Here is a 22,289-nt window from a genome sequence, read left to right as displayed (position 1 = left end):
TTTGTATTGATTTATATTTTCATCTCTGTATAAGACAAGTGCAATCCAAAGTGGAAGCAAATCTGCTAGTAACAAAAGACATGCTGCAGTTTGTCAGCTACTATAGATGGTGGAGAGGAAAGCCACAATCATTCCTTTAAATGAGCTTCTATTATGATTATTATGAGATCTAAGTTGTGCTGCACTAGAATTTTTACATTTTATATATTCTTGTGTGTTTCTGGTAAAAATAAGAAACAACGCTAAGATTAGCTGAACACAAAGCACGCGTTATTCTCAGATTCCTTCAAATCTGAATGTGCTGAACAGAGCTTGAAGATGGATTATTACACCTTCAGAAAACACTGCTGCAATCAACATGTCGGTCAGTTTTAAATATGATAAAATTAGTGTTGTCAGCGTTAATCTCGTTAAAATGACGTTAACGCCATAACCGCATTAATGCGGCAAATCTCCGTTAGCGAGTATCGCCCCGTGCGTGGGGCTGCACGGCACTAATGCGTTAGCGAGCTAACAGCGCTAATGCGTTGATGCCATGCAGCCCCACGCACGGGGTGATCCGCGCTAAACCTGCACACGTCTCTTTAAATGTTTTGGTGCAAAAATATAAGACTGATAGCTGATAATGATAGGTTGAAAAATTCATATTCTACCAAATAAAAATTCATAGTATGAATTTAAAAAAAAAAAAAAAAAAAAAAAACATATATAACAAGCATTGAATTTAAATATGAGGGGGAAAAAAGCACTTAAATCTTGTGTTTCTAATACGTTGCCCACTCAAGCTCAACTGCTTCCCTCACCTGCTGAGCCATGACATTTTCTACACTGTAGAATTGTTTCACAGTACATTTTGATTCTGTAGTACGATACAGGAGGAATTTCTTTTAAAGTAGGTTTTTAAGACCTATTGATATAGTTTCAGTTAAATGCTTTCAGCTTAACCACAAAGAAAGTTAGAGTCTATGGCTTTCTTACTCGCCGTGTGATTTAACTCAGGTGACAGCTATGTTATTCCTTGTAGGATATGTAGACAGATGTGATCTGTTGATGACAAATGCAATCATCTCTTTTTTTTTTTCTTTTCTTTTTTTTTCTTTTTTTTTTTTTTATTTAAGTGCACTGCTGTCAAGTTCTTTGCTCTTATTTATTCATATAGCATGCTTGCCAAGGACAAACCCACAACTAACAGATGTCACAAGGTTCAGAATAGGCACGACATTGCTCATAATAGTCCCCACTGGGTTTTCATTCCACTTCTTCAATTTGCACTGAAGTTAACAAAACAAATTACAAATTCGACCAGTCTCTCCTAGACCCTGCCTTGGTGGAAAAAAAAAACAAAAATAGTTCATGAGTAGAATAAGACGTATTCATCTTTGTAAAACTCAACTGTTTAGATATGAAAAAACAAAGCAAAACAAACAAACAAACAAACAAACAAACAAAAAAAACTAACAAGAGCAGCATTGACCTTGCTGGTTTCAGTGAACACTAACAGGTGTCTGACACCAACCAACACTAGCTAGGAGACAAATTAATAGCACCTATCTAAAGAGATGGCTCTGCCTGGTTTACTTTACGTAAGTGTACCATCTAGCTCTGGATCCTTCCCCATAGTGTTTTTAAATTTATAGCCACAAATTTCATTGGTTCATCAGGCTCTGTGCACTTACCATGCATAAAACATTCATATTCTTTAAAATGGTGATATATCACTCAACTACAATAAAAGTTTTCAAATACAAAAACAAGACAACTTTTGTGTTTCAAAAGAATATCACAATAATTTGATATTCACATCTGCATGCAACATACAAAAATAACTTTTCAGGTGACAGCAAGACGTAGCATTGCGTGTTTAAGCCCATTAAGCACAACTTGAATTTATTGTATTTAAGAATGATACCACTGCTTTGATGTGGGTCTTGATTATTTTTGCATCATGAGTTTTTCCACTTTTTTTTTAAAGCTTTCTGTCAATTTTATCCTCATTTTTGTTAAAATAGTTTTAAGAGCAGGGGAAAAAAACTGTTGCCAATTTAAAAATCATTTTCTACCATAGTGAAAATTGTTTAATTTTAATTTCAACCACAACCTGAAAAGTCATTAGGCCAGCAATAAATTTTATATTTTTAAAGCATTACTATTAGCAGCTATCTTATAACAAACATCTTTCTTTGGATTTGCTGTTGAAACAGGAAAGAGGCAGAAACTGGAAGACAAAAGGATAATAAAATAATAGAGGGAAAGCTCTTAAAATAAGTCACTGAGAAATGTTTTATGACTTCTGTAGTAACTGTTAATGTAAGTGTTCAGATAATTAACCAGTTTTAATGAAAGCTTCAGTAGTTAATAGTTTAAATAATATCCCACATATCAACACCACTGGTATTATTCTTTAAAACAACAAGCCACAGATGAACCTCTTTGACAAAACAAAAGCTTAATTTAGTTCATATGAATTATAAGGCAGAGCAACTCTGATAACTGGGAGTATTTTGTCAAAGACTTTTCATCTGTGGCTTTATCATTTTCTAGGCCGTTAGGATCAAGGCTCAGAGTCTAAATTGTGAGACATACAATAACAAAAATGAATTTAGGACAGCGGACACCAAGTCTTTGACCTGAGGACAGAAAACTGCTAACCTGAGACACAAGCTGCACTTGTCTTCTCCTGTCTTCTCTCTGCTGAAATAGTAGAAACTGTCAACTACACTGGTATTATTGTGATGGACATTTTTTTTTTTTTTTTTTTTAAATCACATCACTGTGAGCTTATGTATGAGTTTACCCTTCTCACTGCTGTCATTACCTCACTGACTTAACCACCGACAGCACACTCGTTTCACTCCTTTAAATATACCAATTCAAAGAATTTCCCAAATGCTGAAAATATTCCATTTGTTATCTTATCCAGCTCAGCACTTACAGAAACTCAGAGATCAAATGGAAATGTGTAAAAATATATGACTTTGCTTTCACTAATTGAATCCCCACTGTGATGCAGAGAAACCTGAAGCAAACCTTGTAGGAATGAAACAACACTTCTTGGCCATTACGTTAAAACTGAATTGATTCCTTAAATGTTGAGCTCATGTGTCTCCCCTTTACCTTTAAAGCTAGATGGCAAGATCTTTGTTTTTAATGGTCCATAAATGCAAGAAACGTTGAACCTAAATTATCAAACTATTTGAATAAATTGCATTTTTGTATATGTGAATTAATCATAATTACAATATAGGTATAGATTGTCATGTTAATGCAATCCTCTTCTTTTCAGTGGAAGTAGCATAACAATGTCTGAATTGTTGAGTGTATCATCTGCATTCCTAAACCAAGGATTTAAGAATAAACTGTCTGCAGCACACAGGGAGCAGTTATTTCTTTTTATTTGCATAATTGATCTGCTATGTAATTGCATTCTTTATGTAACAAAGAATTGTTTGAATTCAAAGAAAACAAATACCCTGGCTGCTGTCCTCCTCTGTACTGCTGAAATCATCCTCATAGTAGGTGTTTGAATCTGTAGAAGCACTGGCATCACTGCTGACTGAGCCCTTCCTCTGGCGCTGGAGAACACAAGCCTAATAGCAGATAAATAAAATCAAAGTCAAAGTTTAAAAAATTTTAGTTGGGAGACAGAAAGTTTTCAGGATTCACCCCAGAAGTCAGCCGCAGTATTCCTACATTTGAAAATGGCTGGTTTCAATAAATAATCATCAAGACATCCACTAATTTTTATTTTTTAATTTTTTAAAAAGGATAAACTACAAAGATAAAAAAGCACCAGACAAAATCTGTTGCTCGTTTCTTTCGTTCAATGTTTTGTATCACAGTATCACAATTAATGTTCAAATCAATAAAACAGCATAACTACAAATTGTAAACGCAAATTACAAATATAACTGACTGCACCTTTTTGTAGGAGGTGGAGAGAAGGGTGAAGAGCAGATTTGTCAAGGGAACAGAGTCAATGAGTCTTTGAACCCTCTGGCTGGAAGTGCTCTGGGCCATGATGTTGAGCTCAGCTGGTGGTCCATCACTTGCCCAACCCTTTAGATGTGGCAGAGGGGGGAAAAGGCTTTTAAGGAACACAAAGTACTTTCAGTAATTACTGAAGCATACTTGGATGCTTTTGAATTTTTCATAATTGAATTCATTTCCTACCCTGAAAGGGTAACAAAGAATGAAAATGCTACAACCCCCACACCCCAATAAAAACCCAACTTTCAAATCTGCCTTTCTAATTTTAAATAAAGATGCAAAACAACAATGGATTTATACTAAATATGAAGCCATTAGGATTTAACTGAGGCACAGTAATTTAAAACAATTTTTTTTTGGTTCCTCAAACAAAAGATGAAGGCTTGAATTTGACTAGCTACATTAGTATATAATGCAATTTTATAGTACAGGGTTTAAACCAACAAAGATCGTGGCATCTGAAACCAGCGATAGTGGTGGCAAGTACAGTATGGCTACAATGGCAGTTTTGTTTTAATGCAGCTACATTGTTTTGTTGCTTCACTTACTCTGTGCAGAGCTTCAACCTGCAGATCCTGGAAAAGTGAAGTCAAAAGTTTGATTGCATGGTTGGCCAGGATAACAGACAACACTCCAAAGCCTTGGTGTCTTGAGAGAGAAAAAAAATATCAAAACAGAAAAAGGCAAAACATTAATGCCCACAAATGACCTTTGATGCATAAACATAACTACTGAACTAAAATTGTCTTTATTAGGATTTAAAAATACCCTTTGGCAGGACCAAGCTTAGGTGACCCTGCGCCATCCTTGGTGCGACTTGCAATATCACGGACACGCAAAGCAGCCAGGGGATCCTTCTCTTTTCCTTTATCTGCCAAGGCTGTCGGGCTCAGGTTAAGAATCAGGTACAGGCTGTTTAAGAGGCACCAGGCTCCAAGCAGTTGGAAGTTCTGATAATGCTGCAGAACAGAGAAGAGAGAATTTTAAAAATATCAGTCATAATACTTACCTTATAAGTGACAGTCTAGGACTGTCAGTTATAAATATATTTATTCTTTTACTTGCGCAATATAGCAATCAAAATTGGTGCTCACCTCTCCTCCAGCTCTGCGAGAGTTGCTGATGGCTTGCCCAATCATTTCATAAATCTCCAGCTGCGGTAAAGACAAATGTATTAGTCATCTTTTTAAATCTATATATCTTGTTAAAATATACATGACAGTAATTAACAGTAATTAAAGATTTTTTAAAAGTGATTAGTTATGATACTTACACATTTCTGGACAATTGTGGCTGCATCATTTTCATAGTCCTCTTCTTTGGTACCAGTGGAGGCAGAGCGAAGTTGCAAGCCACTACCCACCTGTAGAATGGCCATGCAAGTGGCCACACTTACACCTAAACAAGTAAAAACGCATTGTAGATGTATTTTTTTTTCTCAGTTTGGTTTTTGAATGTTGTAGCAGCCTGAATCACTTGGTATATTTTATTTTAACCAAAAATGTAACCACCTACCAGCATAGAGACAGCTTAGAGCCAGCACGGTCATATCCAGTAGTCTTCCTGGTGTCAAGGGTTCCAGTACAGGCAAGGAAAGTGTGTCCAAAGCCATGGTCACATCTATCACCAGTGAGTGAAATCTATGCATTTTAAATACAGGATAACAACTTAATGCTGGACCAGTGGTGAAATGGCCAGATGCCATAATTAAACAATTTCCTATTAGCCCAGTAGATTAAAAGAAGAAAAAAAAAAAGAATACCCGTTGCGAACAGCAGTGGCATCAGCCACTGTGGCTGGCATGATAAAGAATGAGTTGGCTGACACAGCATCCTGGAAGCGGTTGATGTAGCGTAGAAAGTAGGGCAGGTTGAGGCATACTCGTAACAACTTCTCAGACCCACCTAGAAAATTACATTAATTCAAAAAATTTAATAAAATAAAAATTCATTAAGTTTCATTTTAAATTAATTAATGGCAGGATTACTAAAGAAAATAAATTTTCATTGCAATTTGTAAAGAAAAGGTGCTTTTACAAAGTTACGTATAATTTAGAGCTCCAGAGTGCTTTCAACAATGAAAAGTAAATAAGGGATTATCTGACATTTTGAATCAATAGGAAAAAAAAACTAAATTTTCCACATGGATGTGTGGGAAAAAGAACAAACTCATATACATATATTATTGAAGTGTATATTTACTACAGTGTGACTTAATGGTGACATTTACTAAACATATATTTTTCAAAAAAAGATTTCCAGTCTCCCGTCTTTCAACAGCTGCGAGAACACTTTTAAACCCTGACCTATAGTAGTGTCAAAGCTCCAGTCTCTTGGAACAACTACTCACCTAGTTCCTGTAAGCTTGACACATTCTGGGACACAAAGGCATTTTTCATTTTGGTCTGAACAGCTTGATCTGTATTTTGTTCATCGCAATCACTTTCAGCCTATAATTAACAAGAGATGCAATGATTACAACAGATATTTATCAACAATACAGTGACAGAATATTATTTTAAATGCAGCTAACAAAATTCATTTAAAAGGAAAGGGGAACAAAAGCAGAAGCTGAGTAAGTTCTGCTAATAGCGATTGAGAGAGTAGCTGGGTCATTAATACTTGCCTGCATGTGTGTTGCTGATGGAGAGGCCAAGATGGTGGTAAGGTCAGGGTTAAAAACTGATGTCAGCTGATTAAAGAAGTTCATTTGTACTTCTTTTTGTCGAAGCTCTGGGTTCACAGCACTGGGTAAATCCTTCTGATCTTCCACTATTAAATGACAAATGGCACAAGAGTTTCACCACATGTCACAGCTGTTAATCAAAAGGGCCACTGGAACAGCCCTGACATTGATAAATACTCACAGCTTCATTGAATAATTATAGTATATAGAAAACTAATAGACCAAAAATGTCCAAATCCGTCCAGTGAATTTCCAGTTTTCTCCAAATAACTTATTCATTTTGTCTACCAGGACAGTGAAGCATTTTTCAGTTTTGTCCTTTATGGAATCTTACCATCTGAAAGTGTCTTGACAGTTTGAGGCAACTTGGCAGACTTCATCATAGCAGTGAAAGTAATGATTTCTGTGCGATCTAGTCTGCTGCAGCCAGTGCAGAGTCCCTTTATTAAAAGGATCAGGTGTTTCTAAAGAACAACAAATAGCAGCACAATTTCATTTCAATTAATTTTTTATTTATTTCAATGCATAAGTCAATACAAAGCCGAAAACCACCATGAAATGCAAATCAGTGATAACTAGAAATGACTACACCCACCCTGCTGACTGTCTCACTTACCTGTGAAACTGCACATGCCTCATCAGGGTTCTCCAAGCGCAGCAATGAGAATTCAATCAATACTTTGCACGCTGCAGCAACTGACAGCAATTGATTTCTTGGTACTAGGGAAACAGAGAAAAGAACAAAAATAACATCGAGCAACAAAACAGTTTTCACTGAAAGATCTTGGCTCATTGTTAGTGAGTGGCAGGAATTTGTCTATTACTCTTAGGAGAAAATGAAATACACATACTTTGTCCACATACTGTGGTGATGTAATGTGCTGAGAGTGCCACGAATGATGAGTAGAAAGGTTCATACTGCTTGTCGTGGTGAAGAATGTCTGATTCACTGCAAACAAAGGAAATATGACTTTTTACACAACATTTATAGTGGGTTGTTTTTGTTTGTTTGGGGGAGGGGGTAGAGAATACAGACAGGACAGTGACATAGAGTGGATTTGATCTGTTTAACTGCTCCTCCCTTCTTCAACCAGTGTCTTAATTCCTCCACGCAAATATGAGTAAGAGGTGCAAAGATGGGATTTAAAGTGTTCACAGGACAATCTCATGTTCTGCTGTGTCACATTAAACAGATGGTAACCACTCATGATGTACATCAAATCAACTGCCATACTGAATGTCCAAGTAACAATAAAGAAAACACCTGCTGACTGCAGCCTTACTTTTAAAATATAGACAGAATCAGCTCCATCTGTTGCTATAGTGACATTACATTGTGAATTGTGAAATTGATCCCTGAGGCACTGCAATTATGCAAACTTAACTTACCCTACAGTTTATCCAATGTGTTTGTGCAAGAATTCAGTCTTAAAAATTAATTAAAAACTTATTAAAACAGACTTTTTATAATTATCATTCATTATCATCCATCCATCTGCACGCTGCAAACTCATGTTTGTTTTCATGCAACTGTCTGATATTTCTTACACATTTTGTCAACACAACAGGATCCTGGAAAATGAAAGAATAGAATGCTTAATGGTTTATAGTCTGGTTAAAGGTTAGCATCAAAATAATTACTCTTCTTCAGTATACACCACCTCAGTGACTTAACTGATTAACATTTCTGGTACATCTCCCAGGAGCATTAGTTTGTCTCAGTTAATTTTTTTTTTTTTTTTAAAGATCAATTTAATACATCAAACCACAATCAGTTGCAATATATATGCAACAAATACTCAATATCATCATCAATTAAAAAAAAGAAACAGTCATGACCTTCACAAAAAGAACATAAAATAATAAAATGAATGCTACTGCTAACAAACAAGCTGCAATAACATTGCCATTCTGTTATATGTGCTACAGTGTGGTACTGCTTGTGCTACTTGCAAAGCCATGAGAGAGAACACACAAAAACCTATCACCCACCTTGACCAAACTCAGTGTGGCTAAACTCGGTGGTAATTGGCAATTCAAGCCTACTTCTTCAATGTCGTCTTCACAGAATGTAATATTTCTTTAGGATGCGAGTTGTAAGGAAACAAGGTGTGTTTATACTGATGGTATTGGAACTGGCTTTTGGTGTGGTCGGAATATTTTAAGTACTTTTCCTTAACACTTGGGGCCTCTAACAAACAGGCTTGTTACAATTACACAACTAAAAGAAAGAAACATTTTAATCAATACTTACATAGATAATGGAGTCTTTTTTTTTTATTATAGTCAAACTGCACAATAGGATAATTCAACTACACAACACTACTTTCGATCCTCATAACAGTTGTGTTCGCACACAGCCTGTTGCACTGGAAAACGAAACCAAGAGACATACTAGGAAGCTTTTATTTCTATGTACTAGCTTATGTTACGCCACAAACAGAGAATCAAGGCACAACTACGGAATCAAATAAATCACTCAACAATACTTGCAAAGCACTAATACAATAAATATCTACTTTTATGAGAACATAAATAGGTGGGCATGTTGTAACGAGATAACAAGTTCATTCTGCCCCAGCATCTTTGTGGTTAAGCAGAACCATGCAGCATTTCCTAAAATACAAGTCTTAGAAGCAATAACCTTAAGTAACCATTTTACGAATAATACCTTAACGGCAACTCAACATCACCTGATCAAAAATGAGTGGAGAGATGAGGTCCCCCGCCTACTTTCAGCCTAACCACAAGCAGATGACGTTAAGCAGACTGACTATTTTTGCCACCCTTATAATGCGTGAACTGGCTAATGACATGCCCAGATTACGCCTTATAATGCAACTCCAAGACGAAAGTATTGTTGAATTTAGCCCAATGAAGTCAGCTGACGTAGTCAAATATAACTCTGGCTGGGGCGTTTGAGAGCCAGTCCAGTTGGAAGGCCCCCCGAGTTAGCCTGCCGGCTAATGTTTGTGTTAGCTAGCTAATGATGAAGCAATTTTGTTAAAGCTTACACTGCAACGCCGTTTAACGTTTGCACAGCGCCGACATTACGTTAAAGATAAATGTCCATCAGTCATAAGACGTGCTTCGTTTCAAACTCTGTAGTCACCAGGAAAGAAACGCTATATAGCATTTTGAGTAAGTTAGCTGTCATTAGCACATCAGCTAACGTCTTGAGCTGACTCCATGCCAGTGCAAGTTAAGCTTAAATAGCTTGCTAGCCGCTAACGTTAGCAAAATGGGTATCGTTTCCCATCAAACTATACTAACCAAGCTAGGTTAGCAATTTAGCCAGCTAGCCTACGCCTAGGTGGACACAAGCAGTATTCAAGCAAATAAGAACCTGGAATTTATTGACAATTAACCGGTTACCTGTTGATTATAGACCCAATAAGCTGAGGTAGCTCCTTCGTCTCAAAAGCAGTGTACGAAGCTGATAAAAGCGGCCGAACTGCCGCTGTCCATTCGTGTTCCCCATCTCCTCCGCTCGACGCCATCTTGAAATCCTAACAGAAAAAACTAGCTACTGGAAGAAGAAACTGCGGTGTAAGTAAATCATGGGGGCGCTCTCACTCTGATACCAGCCCTGACAACATTTTACTCGAAATTTTTACTGGTTTACTGTTTATAAACCCATTTTAAAATTATGTATAGTAATATGGTTCCCAATTTACACGAACGAATAAAGCGATGTTTTTTTCCATCATTCTTTTGTGATGTAATTACATATACAAGTAGTAAAACTTCCATATTGGTTATTATTATCTTTTATTTTTTTTTACCTATTTTAACTTATCTTATTATTCATTTAACATTAACTTCATTAACAAACCAGGAATCACGACTTTTTGACTTTATGTGACTTTCATCCACATATGTTAATATTCTTGTATGACGATAGATAGATATAGTAATACGACACCTTTTGATTCCAAAAAAGTCCACAATAGCAACAGGACTTTATCCAGTATCATCAAGTAAGTAAAAAATAAAATAAATGTATAAAGTAAATATTAATTCATATAATAAATTAAAGAAAATAAATACTTTTGTTGTCTAATTACTGACTGCAACACACAGGGCCTAGAATAATAGATAATGGAATATTAAATACACAAATCGTCTTCGTTTTTCTTTATTTCTTCGTTTTTATTTTCGCTTTTTTAACGCGTGGGGGTGCAGCCTATGTCTTCCACTTGAATCCTGTTATTTATCCCCTGTGTTACCATTAATTTAAAATGTTATCATTTGTGTTTCTGTCAGATGATCCCATCACACATTTTCCCACACATGAATTAAACTCAGTCTTACACAGTTTTTTTCAATGGTGATCTGTTTTCATTTTTTTTTTTTCAGTTTAGGATTTGATTCAATCCATTTTCTGGGAAACTGGTTGAGTATTTGTTAATCTGAAAGGTCACCACCAGAACCGACGCTGTGTGTCTTTACAACCTTTAGGGGGCAGCACTTCTCCTTCGCAGAACGAAAAGGAAGTCGTTCGGCTTCCGACTTCCTCCTCCCGTTGAAGAGCAAGTCAGAGCTGCTGCAGCAATGGCAAAGCTAATTTTGCTTTGGCTTAAATGTGTCATATTATACAATGCTGTCGGTGCTGTGTTTGAGGACCAAGTAGGAAAATTTGATTGGTAAGAGGTGTCAAGTGAATGATCAAATGTGTGCCGATTATGTTTTAATGTGGAAATGCTAATGTTAGCACCTGTCACAGCAGCTAGCTGCTAATCGGTGGACTTTGAATGAGAGAACAGGTCAAAACACACCAGAATGAAGACAAACAAATGTAAATTTGGTAGTTAATTTCAGGAGGTGTGCATATGTCCATGCTTTATAGAGTAAGTGAATCATTGGTCCCACTAAATTCAGCAAGTGAAACGCGATAGAAAGTGATTTAAAGGCAATAGGAAAACGTTGTAACCAACAAACCAGTGTCATGTAGTTTCGCCTTTTCAGTTTGAGAAATATGTCTTTGCACCGGGATTGGATCCATTTGGTCATTAAAACAATGGTGTTTTAATGGTGTCACTTTGATTATGGGTGAGCTGGATGACGGTCTGACTGCTTGTGCTTTCTCTTCATGTTTCACAGGAGGCAGCAGTATGTAGGCAAGGTTCGTTTTTCTCATTTTGACACACATGTGCAGTCATCCAAAAAGGTTCTTGTAGCAACAGAGAATAATGTTTTTGCCGCACTCAATACAAGGACTGGGGAACTCTGTGAGTATGTTGTTAGTCTGAAAGACAAAGTTCTCATTTATTAGGTATAGTCTTTTATTGTCATTTTGATATCAATGTCTGTTACAGTCTGGCGACATGTAGATAAGTCTGGACCCGAAGGAAACATTGATGCTCTTTTGCACCATGGACAAGGTGATTTATTTTTTTGTAATTAATCTAATAATGTATTTACATTGCAGTAAATTTTAAAGATTTTTTTAAAGTTCCTCCAGTTGATAAAACTGTCTTTGTGTCCTAGATGCAATCCTAGTGGTTGGTAATGGTCGCCTCCTGCGATCCTGGGATGTCAATGTTGGTGGTTTGAACTGGGAAATTGTGCTTGACTCTGGAAGGTGATTATTTCCTTAAGGTTAAGAATGGTCTTTGTTTATTCATTTATTTGATTAAATCTTAACTTGCTTCTTTTATATGTTCAAGTTTCCAGAAAGCATGTCTAGTGGGGCAGCAAGGCACAGTGAAAAACGTGGCTGTTTTGAAAAAAAACATTATCTCTCTCCATTACCTTTCTAATGGCCATCAAAAATGGATAGAAAATCTACCAGAAAGGTATGTTTTTATATTAATGTTAACTTTGTGTACTGGTAATCTCTGTTTCAATGAACATAATTCTACACAGAAACTCATTTTTTCATTTCTTTTTTCTGTTTTTTTTTTTTTTTTAGAAAATACCACACAGTGTTGTAAAAACAGTAATTTTATTATGAAACTTTTGTCACCTTCTGTTTCTCTCCACAGTGAGACTGTGGATTACCAGACTGTTTATTCTGGAGGAAATGGTGAAGTTTATGCTTTGGGAATTGTTCCCCATTCCCACGTTGTTATTATTGCTTACAGCACTGATGATGGAGAGATAATCAAGCAGGTAATCCTGTTTATTAATGATAGTATCAAAAAAATACATCTATGCTCTGTAAATGTAACATATATAAAATGGATAATTTGTGGAAGTACCAACTAACTCAAACACTGAATCAGTGGTCAGTATATAGAATGATTTTAGTGAGTTTCTTGCCTGTGATGTTTTCAGATCTCTGTTGAAGCTCTGTGGCTGTCCAACATAGTGGCCAGCTGTGCAGTAATTGGTCAGGGGGTGCTGATTTGTGTAGACTCTGCAACTCCATCGCTGTACATGTGCGACTTACACCTAGATACGCATGATTTACAGATGACCCAGATCCCTCTGCAGGTATGACTCTAATAAAAACCTTTCTAAACCTTTCTAAATTACCATGTATGTCCTCTGCTTTAGATGGTTAAGTTTTAAATTCTGCCTCTCTCTTTCTCAGCTCTCCACTTCTGTGATCTTATATGTTCCCTTATGAACGCACCGTTTTTTTTTTTTTTACAGTCTTCTCCTATTTGTCTTCTCACAGTCACTGGGACTTGAAGTAGCTCCAGACTTCCAACCGGTCCTGGTGTCACACCAGCCCAACTCAGCCCATCAGCCTCTATCTGAGTTCTTCCTTCAGCTCGGCCCTGATAACTTCCTGCTTCTCCAGCTCAACAATGGTCAGATAGTTACACTCAGGGATTTCAAGCCAGTACGTAATCTTTTCTCTATATTAGCCTGTCCTGGTATTGCAGTTGTTTTGCTATAACAGCCAACATCAGTAAATATCTGCCAAAATGTAAATGTGGCTTGGCATCCTTGCCAAAATATTTTATTTCCCCAGGCAAATATCAAACAAAATAACTGTTAAAAACAGCCAAATACGATACTTTTTTTTAAACCCGTAACATTTTGTAGAATGTATTATTTTTCTACAGAAAGATCATGTCTTTTGTTGTATTATACAGAGCTATATCCTTTGTTGTAGGCCTTGCTGGTTTCCTTTGCAACCACTGGAGAGAAGACCATTGCTGCTGTTATGTCCCCAAAGAATAAAACTGTGAGTGAAATTAATATTTCACCTTTAGATTTATTTGTGGGTTTTGATGTGTTTTAGCTGTTTTCTTAGTCTCAAATGCATTTGATTTTAAAAAGCAGACATGTAATACACCTATTGATTTACTTAATGAAAAGGTTAGACTTGTTACTGTAAGATTTTTTTTGTCATGTTTTTCAGGAAACCATTTTTAAGTGGGTTTTTTGTTAAATAATGTTCTTAATTGGGAGATGATTATTTGTTTCTTTCCTACAGGCTTGCAGTATTAACCTCTTTAGTGCTGAAACTGGACGGAGACTTCTAGACACAACACTGATTTTCGTTATGGATCCTAATGGTGGGAAACCAGAGAAAGTGAGTCAGTTTTCTTTCCTGAGGTACTGTGGCAACTTTGAGCAGAGCAGGCAGAGTTTTCTAAACACAGGTGCAGTCAGTTCATTTCAGTATGATGTGGAAAAAATAAGACATGCTGGTTTCTGGGCTCTCTTTGAAAATATAGACAGTACTTTTTTTTTAATGCCAACTTTAGTAAATGTGGCCTGTAGTGTGTTAATAATGGCTTTACAATAGAAGTAAATTATATTCTCTCTTTCAGATCTACATACAGCCATTCTTGAAGAAAGATGACTCTGTTGGCTACAGGGCCATGGTGCAAACAGAGGACCACACACTCACGTTCATACAACAGCCAGGTATGAGCAGCAAAAACAGGAAGCAAGGAAAGAGTGCACTTTCAGGCTGTACTGATGTTATTGTGAGCAGAGCTATTGATGCTGCAGGGCTTTTTAAATTATATTTTTACTTAAGCTTACCAAAGTAAAATCCTTCTCATTGTACTCAAAATAACAAAAGAAGAATAGACACCCTATTTTTTCTGGAATGTGTTTTAGCAAGGTCAGACAGAGGCATGAAAACTTCATGAATACTCATACTGTGGTCTGACTGCGGTGGGTTTCTGTCAATCAGTAGGCAAATTAAATGTAAGTGAGGAGTCTGCGTGTTTGTTTAGTGTTGAGAACTAGGACGTTTTTCCCAAAGCACATAGAGACTTGTAAGCTTCGCAGTGCCTCATGATAATATTTTTGGTTTATCCCACCTCTTAATCATCGTGGTTGCTGCCAACATCTGACCACGTTGTGGACACATTTCATAATGTACATACAGTCCTGTCTTTTCCACAAGAATGACGGTAAAACGCATCTCATGACGTAATTAATGGAAAGCGTCAACACAAAGTGCATACAGCCGCAGGGTGTGGGAAATAGAATGAATAAATGATTGCAGAACAATAATGATCCTTGCTTTCCAGGGCGTGTGATGTGGACTAGAGAGGAGGCCTTGTCAGATGTGGTGACAATGGAAATGGTGGATCTGCCCCTCACTGGAACGCAGGCTGAGCTGGAGGGAGAGTTCGGCAAAAAGGCCGGTAAATGTCAAACCGAAATTTTTGCTGTATTTGAATGGAGTCCTGTAAATCTCCTTTACAAAGCATAAACTCAGGAGAACTGGATGGTGTCTCTGTTAATGGTTCCATAACTTAGAATTTATAATAATTTCTGAGGGTTGTTGCATTTGCTTTTTTCCTTACTTAAACAGGTCAGCTGCTTTATCGAATCGGCGGCTTTGCTATATTCCAGTTTCAAACATATCTTTCGCATGTGTGTGTTGATATTATTGCTTTAATTTCTTTCATTTTTGTCCTGTTTTTTGTTATTGCTGCTTATGGATTCAGCCATTCAAGGTAACAAATCTCTGCTTTGTTCAGCAAAACTTGATTCCTTGTCTTACGGTTAGGACTTCCTCACATCCAGTTTCCTTTGCTTCATTTTATTTCACTCTTGAAATAAATCCTGTATCCTGTGTCCTTGTTGTTTCTCGCAACGTTTGTTGTATTTAAGATATGAAACATGACGCGGATCAGATGTTAAAAATTTGAGTCAAGTCCCCTGAAGGTCACTTAGCGGCATGTGTGCTCTTGTTTACGTTTGTCCAGATGGGCTGATGTCTATGGTGTTCAAGAGGCTCTCCTCTCAGCTGATCTTGCTGCAGGCCTGGATCGCTCACCTCTGGAAGCTGTTCTATGACGCACGCAAGCCTCGTAGTCAAGTTAAAAACGAGGTCACCATCGAAAACCTGTCCAGAGATGAGTTTAACTTGCAGAAGATGATGGTTATGGTCACTGCATCTGGAAAAGTATGAAACTAAAGCTTACCCTCGAATTTAGAAATGGTTTGTTAGTGTTTCAGGGAGGATGAGCAGCGCCGCACAGTTGTGGTCAAACTAGATTCGGTTTATTTTGTCTAAAATCAGGCAGGCTTGAAGGGAAATGTAACACTGATGAATAAACTCGGATCAGTCATCTCACTTTTTCCTGCAAGGTTCATTCTTTTCTTGTCTTTTTTTTTTTTCAGCTCTTTGGGATTGACAGCAAGACTGGCAGTATTTTATGGAGGCACTACCTGGAGGATGTCCCATCTAATGCAGCGTTCAAACTAATGGTACAGCGGACGACAGCGCACTTCCCTCATCCTCCGCAGTGCACGCTGCTCATCAAAGATCAGGTAAATTATTGCACAGGCTCTGTTTTTGGAGAATCAGGTTTGGTGTCAATGCTCTTATCTTGCAAGCTGACAATATGGATAAAGCTCAAATAGTTGGCAGGGGAAAAACCAACTGCCAGTAGGTGCCTACAGTTTCCAACTTTAAAGACAAGACAGGCTCAGTAAAAGATAAAAGTAATCTTAAAGATACCCACTTGGCAGATAAAGTACTGACCTGACCTGTAAAACGTGATTAAGGTTTATTTTCTTTGTTCTATTTTTGGTTATCAGGACACAGGGCTCACTACACTGCATGTATTTAACCCCATCTTTGGAAAGAAGAGTCATGTGACTCCACCTGCTCTACCTCAGCCAATACTTCAGTCATTCCTGCTGCCACTCATGGACCAGGATTATGCTAAAGTTTTGCTTCTAGTTGATGATCAGTACAAGGTTTGTAGCAAACTTCATACGAGTTACACATTCACTGTGTTGCATCTCGAAGCCATTTCTGTATGAATACTCATCATGCTGCCTCATAACTGCTCTATGTCCAATTAATTATACTGTTTACATATTGTGCATGAGCACCAGGCAGTAGAACACTGTTTAACAATGGCATTGTGTTAGCTGTCGGTTACCTGCAAACAAATGGTATCCATCTTACTCACTTTTTCCCAGGTTTCTGCATTTCCTTCTACAAAGAACGTACTGCAGCAGCTCCAGGAAATGGCTTCATCCATATTCTTTTATCTTGTTGACTCCAGCCAGGGAAGACTTTCTGGTTACAGACTTAGGACGGCAAGTGAAACTTTTTGAATGCATCATTTCCTGATTCTCACAGGAAACCCTTATGAAACTATACCCAAGTCACAGACAGAAAAAGTTCATGTGTATCATTTTGTGTTCTCAGGACTTGTCCACTGAGCAGATCTGGGAAGTTGTCATTCCAATGGAGATACAAAGGATTGTCTCTGTCAAAGGGAAAAGGCCTAATGAGCATGTGCACTCGCAAGGAAGAGTAATGGGAGACCGCAGTGTTCTCTATAAGGTACTGTAACATCCTTTTTAAAACATTTTTTTTTTTTTTTTTTAATTTAACCTTTGTTTATACAGGTAGTCCCATTGAGACTCAGTGTCTCATTTACAAGACAGATCTGTTCTAGACAAACATATTCAAATTACAACAATAAAAGAAACCGTAAAATAGTTAAATTTCTCTAATGTACACAGTCATACCAAAGATGGGAACAAGTTCCCAGTGATGATTTCACAAAAACACTTATGTCTTTGAAGTATGCAAGTGAAAACAACTGAGAAAGCTTCAAATCCTTCTGGTTAAGATCATATTATTGACTTTATTCTGGCTCGATTTTGGTTTGTTTTGGCTCAGTTTTCCCTCTTTGCTTTAAAAGACAGTAACGCCCCGTCTTGTGACGTTAACTAAAAACTCATCTTTCCAAGAAATCCTGTAACCCATGTCACTGTTTTCCCAGTGAATCACATTCTCCCTTTGACTGCCCTCTTTTTTTATAAGAATTCACTGCTAGTACTCCTTACTGTTGCCTTTGTTGTGATTTATGAATCACCTGTGAAGTGTGCTCTTGCATTCATTATTTCAGAGAGTAGCACAAGACGATAAGGATAAAAACAAATCATTCACTAGGACAGTTTATAGTGGTACATCGAGTAGTGCTTGAGGTTTCCAAGAATTGTTGATCTGGATAGGCTGATGGCCAGCTGACTGCCATATTTGAGACCTTGTTGCAAGTATGTTTTCCAACCTTTTTTCCTAAATGAAACCAGGTGCAAAACAGCCCAACTTATTTCCCAACTATAAAGAAAACGTGAATGCATTAGTGATGTCCTACTTAGTTGTAGTGGTTTACACTTTACACATTTGCTTGGCAAGCGAAATGTCACTGGTTGGACTCCAGCCAGGGACACAAATCCCAGTTTGGGTTTGCGTCAGGAAGGGCATCTGGCGTAAAACTCTGCCAAATCAAACATCCGGAGTGGCCTAAAAGTAGCTTGAGGGAGGCTCTGCTTCATTTGACAACAAATTTATCTTAATTAACAAGATATGTATTTTCGTGTTATTATATTAATTTAAATGCTGAATTGTGTTTTAACTAATTTTTATAGTACCTGAACCCAAATCTACTGGCTGTAGTGACTGAGAGCACAGACACCCATCAGGAGCGCAGCTTTGTCGGGATCATCCTGATTGACGGTGTGACCGGCCGCATCATCCACGAGGCTGTTCAGAGAAAAGCCAGAGGACCGGTGCATGTTGTGCACTCTGAAAACTGGGTGGTGGTGAGCACGCTTTATTGCTACAGTCACATGTAGGGATTGAAATAATTACGACCACCTTTTGTTGTCTTGCTTTTTGCATCGTTACAGTTTGAATGCCATGTGTTCAGAGCACATAACTAAATGGAGGAAAAAAGGGAAAATATTGAGGGTCATATTTATTGTGTCCCCTTCCCCTGTGTGACTCCGTAGTATGAATACTGGAGCACCAAGTCACGTAGGAATGAGTTCTCTGTAATTGAACTGTATGAAGGAATGGAGCTCTACAACAGCACCGTGTTCAGCTCGCTGGATCGGCCACACGCTCCTCAGGTTCTCCAGCAGTCTTACATTTTCCCTTCCGCCATTTCTACCATGGAGGCGACACTGACTGAAAAGGGCATCACCAGCCGCCATCTGCTCAGTAAGGGCCACTTGGTTATATTGCCGTTTTCTGTGGTTTTTTAGTTGTTAGAGAATATGTTTTGTTTTCTTATAAATAAAAAGTATCTTCAGCACCGGGCTGCCCTTTTGTAATATGTTTGTTTGAATTTGCTTTGTCATAGTTGGCTTGCCGTCTGGAGGGATTTTGTCATTACCAAAGATGTTCCTCGACCCACGAAGGCCAGAAATAGTATCTGAGCAAAGCCGGTCAGTCCTCAAGTCAGGCTTAGTGTGAAAATGAAACTCTGATTTTTCTTTACTGTTATGTTTCTGACTTGTTAACTTGATCTTCAGTGAGGAGAACCTGATACCCTACGCTCCAGAGCTAATGATCCGTACAGAGTGGTTTATCAACTACAACCAGAGTATATCAAGAGTCCGAGGTATTCACACTTCCCCGTCTGGACTGGAGTCAACCTGCCTGGTGAGTTTGCCTTCAAAGTAATGAAAAGCACATGACAGCGCAGTGTAAGATGAAAATAATGGTTTAAAAATCATCACATGTATTTACTTAAAAATGGTACGAAGACAACCTATCAAATGTTGAAATGGAGAAATTTTATTGGTTGAACAACACTCATCGGCCACAGCACTGGGTACACCCGTTCAACTACTTGTTTACATAAATATCTAATAAGCCAATCACATGGCAGCATTGTAATGCTCAAACTGAGCATCGTAATGGGGTAGAAAGGTGGTTTAAGTGGTTTTGAATGTGGCATGGTTAAAGATAATAATCGCAGCAGCTCTGTATGTGAAAATCTGTCATTGATGTGTGAGCCGCGCACTAAGAACAAACCCACTGGTCCCTTTTTAAGCCTGTGGTATTCCAGGTTCATGATTTCCAAAAATAATTTCATATTTTGGTTTTTCAAGCTACTGAGCAGTTTTTTTCCACTCTGCCTCAGTCTGTCTTACATGAGCTTTGGCCTCGCAAATGTTCTGGCTCCTGCGTCTTGTTTATGTTTTTTTTTTTTTTTTTTTTTTTTTGCACATGGTGGAGTTTTAACTTGTTTTTGTGGACACAGCCATGAACTATGTTCAGTGGAGCTCATGCACTATTTTCCACAACGGAATATTGTCTTGTTTTTTAACCAAAGCTTGGCTATTCAGTATCTGCTTCTGACCTTCTTCCCCGCTTACAAAGAATTCTTAAAGAATTCTTTGAATTAAATTGACAGTGGTTTAAATAAACTATTTGCCCACTCAGTCTCTCAGTCTTTCACAAATGGTGAAATCCTCCTTGGCTTTACTTCTGTGAGGCTCAGCTTCTCTGGGATGTTTTTTTTGTATAGCAAATCATGTTACTCAGTAACCTAATTAGTTGTGAGAATGTTCCACCGGGTCTTTTTTTTTTTTTTCCTGGTATATCATTATGCAACTTTTCCAGTCTTTTTTTTCTTTCTTTTTTTGCCTCTGCTCTGTGTTGCTGACGTCAAATTCAAAATGAGTTCAGAACTTTTTTTTTTTCTTGTTTAGCTTCCAATTAAATTTTTGATTTAAAGCATCTTCAAATCATTGCTTGTACATTTTACACCACATCACAAATATTTGGAAACAGGACTGTAGACGATTCCTTATTTGGAAATGTTTGCCACCACTTGGTTTTCCTCCCCACTTAAATAAAATCTTAATATGACAGTTGTATTTTTTTTTTTTTTTAGGTTGTGGCATATGGTCTTGACATCTACCAGACACGTGTGTATCCCTCAAAGCAGTTCGACGTACTAAAAGATGACTATGACTACATGCTGATCAGTAGCGTGCTCCTTGCCCTTTTCTTTGCCACCATGATCAGCAAACGCCTGGCAGAAGTCAAACTGCTCAACCGGGCTTGGCGGTAAGGCGACGGTTAAAATCCTACATCTGCCAGCTCTGTGGCTGCACGAAGGACCTCGGCTCCAAGAGATGAGACCGCTGAGGCCGTGCCTGTCCAAGAACACAGGTCAAAGTTCAATAAGGCCCATAAGGAACTGCAGGGGTGAGGGGACAGTGGGGAGGGGGTGAAATGAGGGGTTAGTAAAAGTTTTTGTGTTTATTTTTTAACTTATTTTGCAAAAATGAATTATTTCATAGTAGAATAATTGTTCTTTTGTGAAATGTCATTTCGATTAAATGTTTAACACATAGCTAATTACGAACCGATAAAACAGGCCGATTTATTAAACTGTGGAGCTTGAAAACTTCTGCTCATGTGAAAGTTATTCTAGTTTTCCTGGGCTTTTTTTGTTTTGGTTTTTTGAGACATTTCTGCATCACTGGACTGATCTAATATAAAGCGATAACAAATGTGGAGCTGAGGGAATAGTCAGGAGAAATGCGTGAATGTGAGCATGAACTCGAACAGTACCATAGCAGAATGGTTTGTTTTTTTTAGCCTGCTGAATCACCTTGATACTCGAGTCCCATTTGGATTGTTGACAAATGAGCTGTGAATATGAGCTGTGAGGTGATAATGTAGCATGTACAAGAAATGGTTTTTTGAGATGTCTGAAAACCACCAAATGAACTGTTACACTGTTGCCACCATCACATGATCAACCAAGGGAATGGGAAGAGACAGTAGCTTTTCTTTTATGTACATCCCTCATCTTGTAGCTCATATTTTTATGAGAAATTTTCCACACAGCTACTGTTGATGCTCCATTAAAATTTCTCCCAAAACTCCATTCTGAGCGCTTTATTTTGTTGTTGCTCCTCTTCTTCTGTCAGCTGCTCCTTTTAGGGTTCTTCACAGCGGATCATCTGTCCCCATCCACCTATATTCTGTCACATCAACTCTCTGCTTTTGATTATTATTATTAGGGCCCGAGCACAAAAGTGCGAAGGCCCTATTGTATCTGCTCTGTTTCTTCTTCTTATTATTATTATTATTATTATTATTATTATTATTATTATTATTATTATTATTATTTCGGCAAATGAATCGGCCTTTTGAGGGCCTAAACATGCTCAAAAACTCATGAAATTTTGCACACGCGTCAGGTCTGGTGAAAATTTACGTATTTTAATGTCCCTAGACATGTCCAGGGAAAATTGGCTCAGTAGCGCCACCTAGAAAAATGAGAAACGCGAGCCCCGAGATGGGTATGACCTACATGTATAAAACTCGAACACATATCTAACGTTCGGAGACGCACAAAAAGTCTATTATGGCCATGTCCTAAACCCAACAGGAAGTCCGCCATTTGGAAGTGAAG

The 22,289-nt window shown here is 37.7% G+C and overlaps 2 protein-coding genes across 12 annotated transcripts in view; one reads left to right on the top strand and one right to left on the bottom strand.

The window, feature by feature from the left end:
* Positions 1 to 10,202, bottom strand: part of ubr4 (ubiquitin protein ligase E3 component n-recognin 4) — a 50,294-nt gene extending 40,092 nt beyond the window's left edge. For 6 of the 11 annotated variants that reach the window (XM_039604436.1, XM_039604442.1, XM_039604435.1 and 3 more), the window contains exons 1-15: positions 10,048 to 10,198; positions 7,524 to 7,621; positions 7,289 to 7,392; positions 7,007 to 7,136; positions 6,613 to 6,758; positions 6,337 to 6,436; positions 5,750 to 5,891; positions 5,503 to 5,627; positions 5,261 to 5,385; positions 5,082 to 5,141; positions 4,756 to 4,946; positions 4,536 to 4,635; positions 3,919 to 4,056; positions 3,470 to 3,587; positions 2,650 to 2,691 (exon numbers count right to left, since the gene is read on the bottom strand). In XM_039604436.1, coding sequence (XP_039460370.1) covers positions 2,650 to 2,691; positions 3,470 to 3,587; positions 3,919 to 4,056; positions 4,536 to 4,635; positions 4,756 to 4,946; positions 5,082 to 5,141; positions 5,261 to 5,385; positions 5,503 to 5,627; positions 5,750 to 5,891; positions 6,337 to 6,436; positions 6,613 to 6,758; positions 7,007 to 7,136; positions 7,289 to 7,392; positions 7,524 to 7,621; positions 10,048 to 10,172 — 1,744 coding nt within the window. In that variant the 5' untranslated portion in view covers positions 10,173 to 10,198. Of the gene's footprint in view, positions 1 to 2,649; positions 2,692 to 3,469; positions 3,588 to 3,918; positions 4,057 to 4,535; positions 4,636 to 4,755; positions 4,947 to 5,081; positions 5,142 to 5,260; positions 5,386 to 5,502; positions 5,628 to 5,749; positions 5,892 to 6,336; positions 6,437 to 6,612; positions 6,759 to 7,006; positions 7,137 to 7,288; positions 7,393 to 7,523; positions 7,622 to 10,047 lie in introns of all 11 variants that reach the window. The other 5 variants (XM_039604438.1, XM_039604441.1, XM_039604443.1 and 2 more) reach the window with 3 other exon arrangements.
* A 955-nt stretch (positions 10,203 to 11,157) lies between these two features.
* emc1 (ER membrane protein complex subunit 1) lies at positions 11,158 to 21,758 on the top strand. Its single transcript, XM_039604445.1, has 22 exons — positions 11,158 to 11,318; positions 11,776 to 11,903; positions 11,991 to 12,056; positions 12,163 to 12,256; positions 12,342 to 12,470; positions 12,660 to 12,786; positions 12,952 to 13,110; positions 13,298 to 13,465; positions 13,742 to 13,813; positions 14,066 to 14,164; positions 14,406 to 14,502; positions 15,120 to 15,236; positions 15,804 to 16,003; positions 16,222 to 16,371; positions 16,642 to 16,803; positions 17,032 to 17,151; positions 17,264 to 17,401; positions 18,496 to 18,669; positions 18,859 to 19,069; positions 19,212 to 19,296; positions 19,384 to 19,513; positions 20,754 to 21,758. Exons 1-22 carry the CDS (start codon positions 11,227 to 11,229, stop codon positions 20,931 to 20,933), a joined length of 2,898 nt encoding a protein of 965 aa, XP_039460379.1. The 5' UTR covers positions 11,158 to 11,226; the 3' UTR covers positions 20,934 to 21,758.
* Positions 21,759 to 22,289: the final 531 nt, after the last annotated feature.

This window comes from Oreochromis aureus, linkage group 20, assembly GCF_013358895.1.
Source record: "Oreochromis aureus strain Israel breed Guangdong linkage group 20, ZZ_aureus, whole genome shotgun sequence".
Lineage (NCBI taxonomy): Eukaryota > Metazoa > Chordata > Actinopteri > Cichliformes > Cichlidae > Oreochromis > Oreochromis aureus.
Note: the sequence above shows the minus strand (reverse complement) of the source record. Positions and strands in the feature narration are given on the sequence as shown.

Bases quoted from the DNA above. Each gene is read 5' to 3' on its own strand.
- emc1 (XM_039604445.1), top strand. From the start codon at position 11,227: ATGGCAAAGCTAATTTTGCTTTGGCTTAAATGTGTCATATTATACAAT. The intron at 16,804-17,031 runs GTTTGTAGCAAA...ACTTTTTCCCAG, and splicing joins TAGTTGATGATCAGTACAAG to GTTTCTGCATTTCCTTCTAC. The intron at 17,152-17,263 runs GCAAGTGAAACT...TTGTGTTCTCAG, and splicing joins CTGGTTACAGACTTAGGACG to GACTTGTCCACTGAGCAGAT.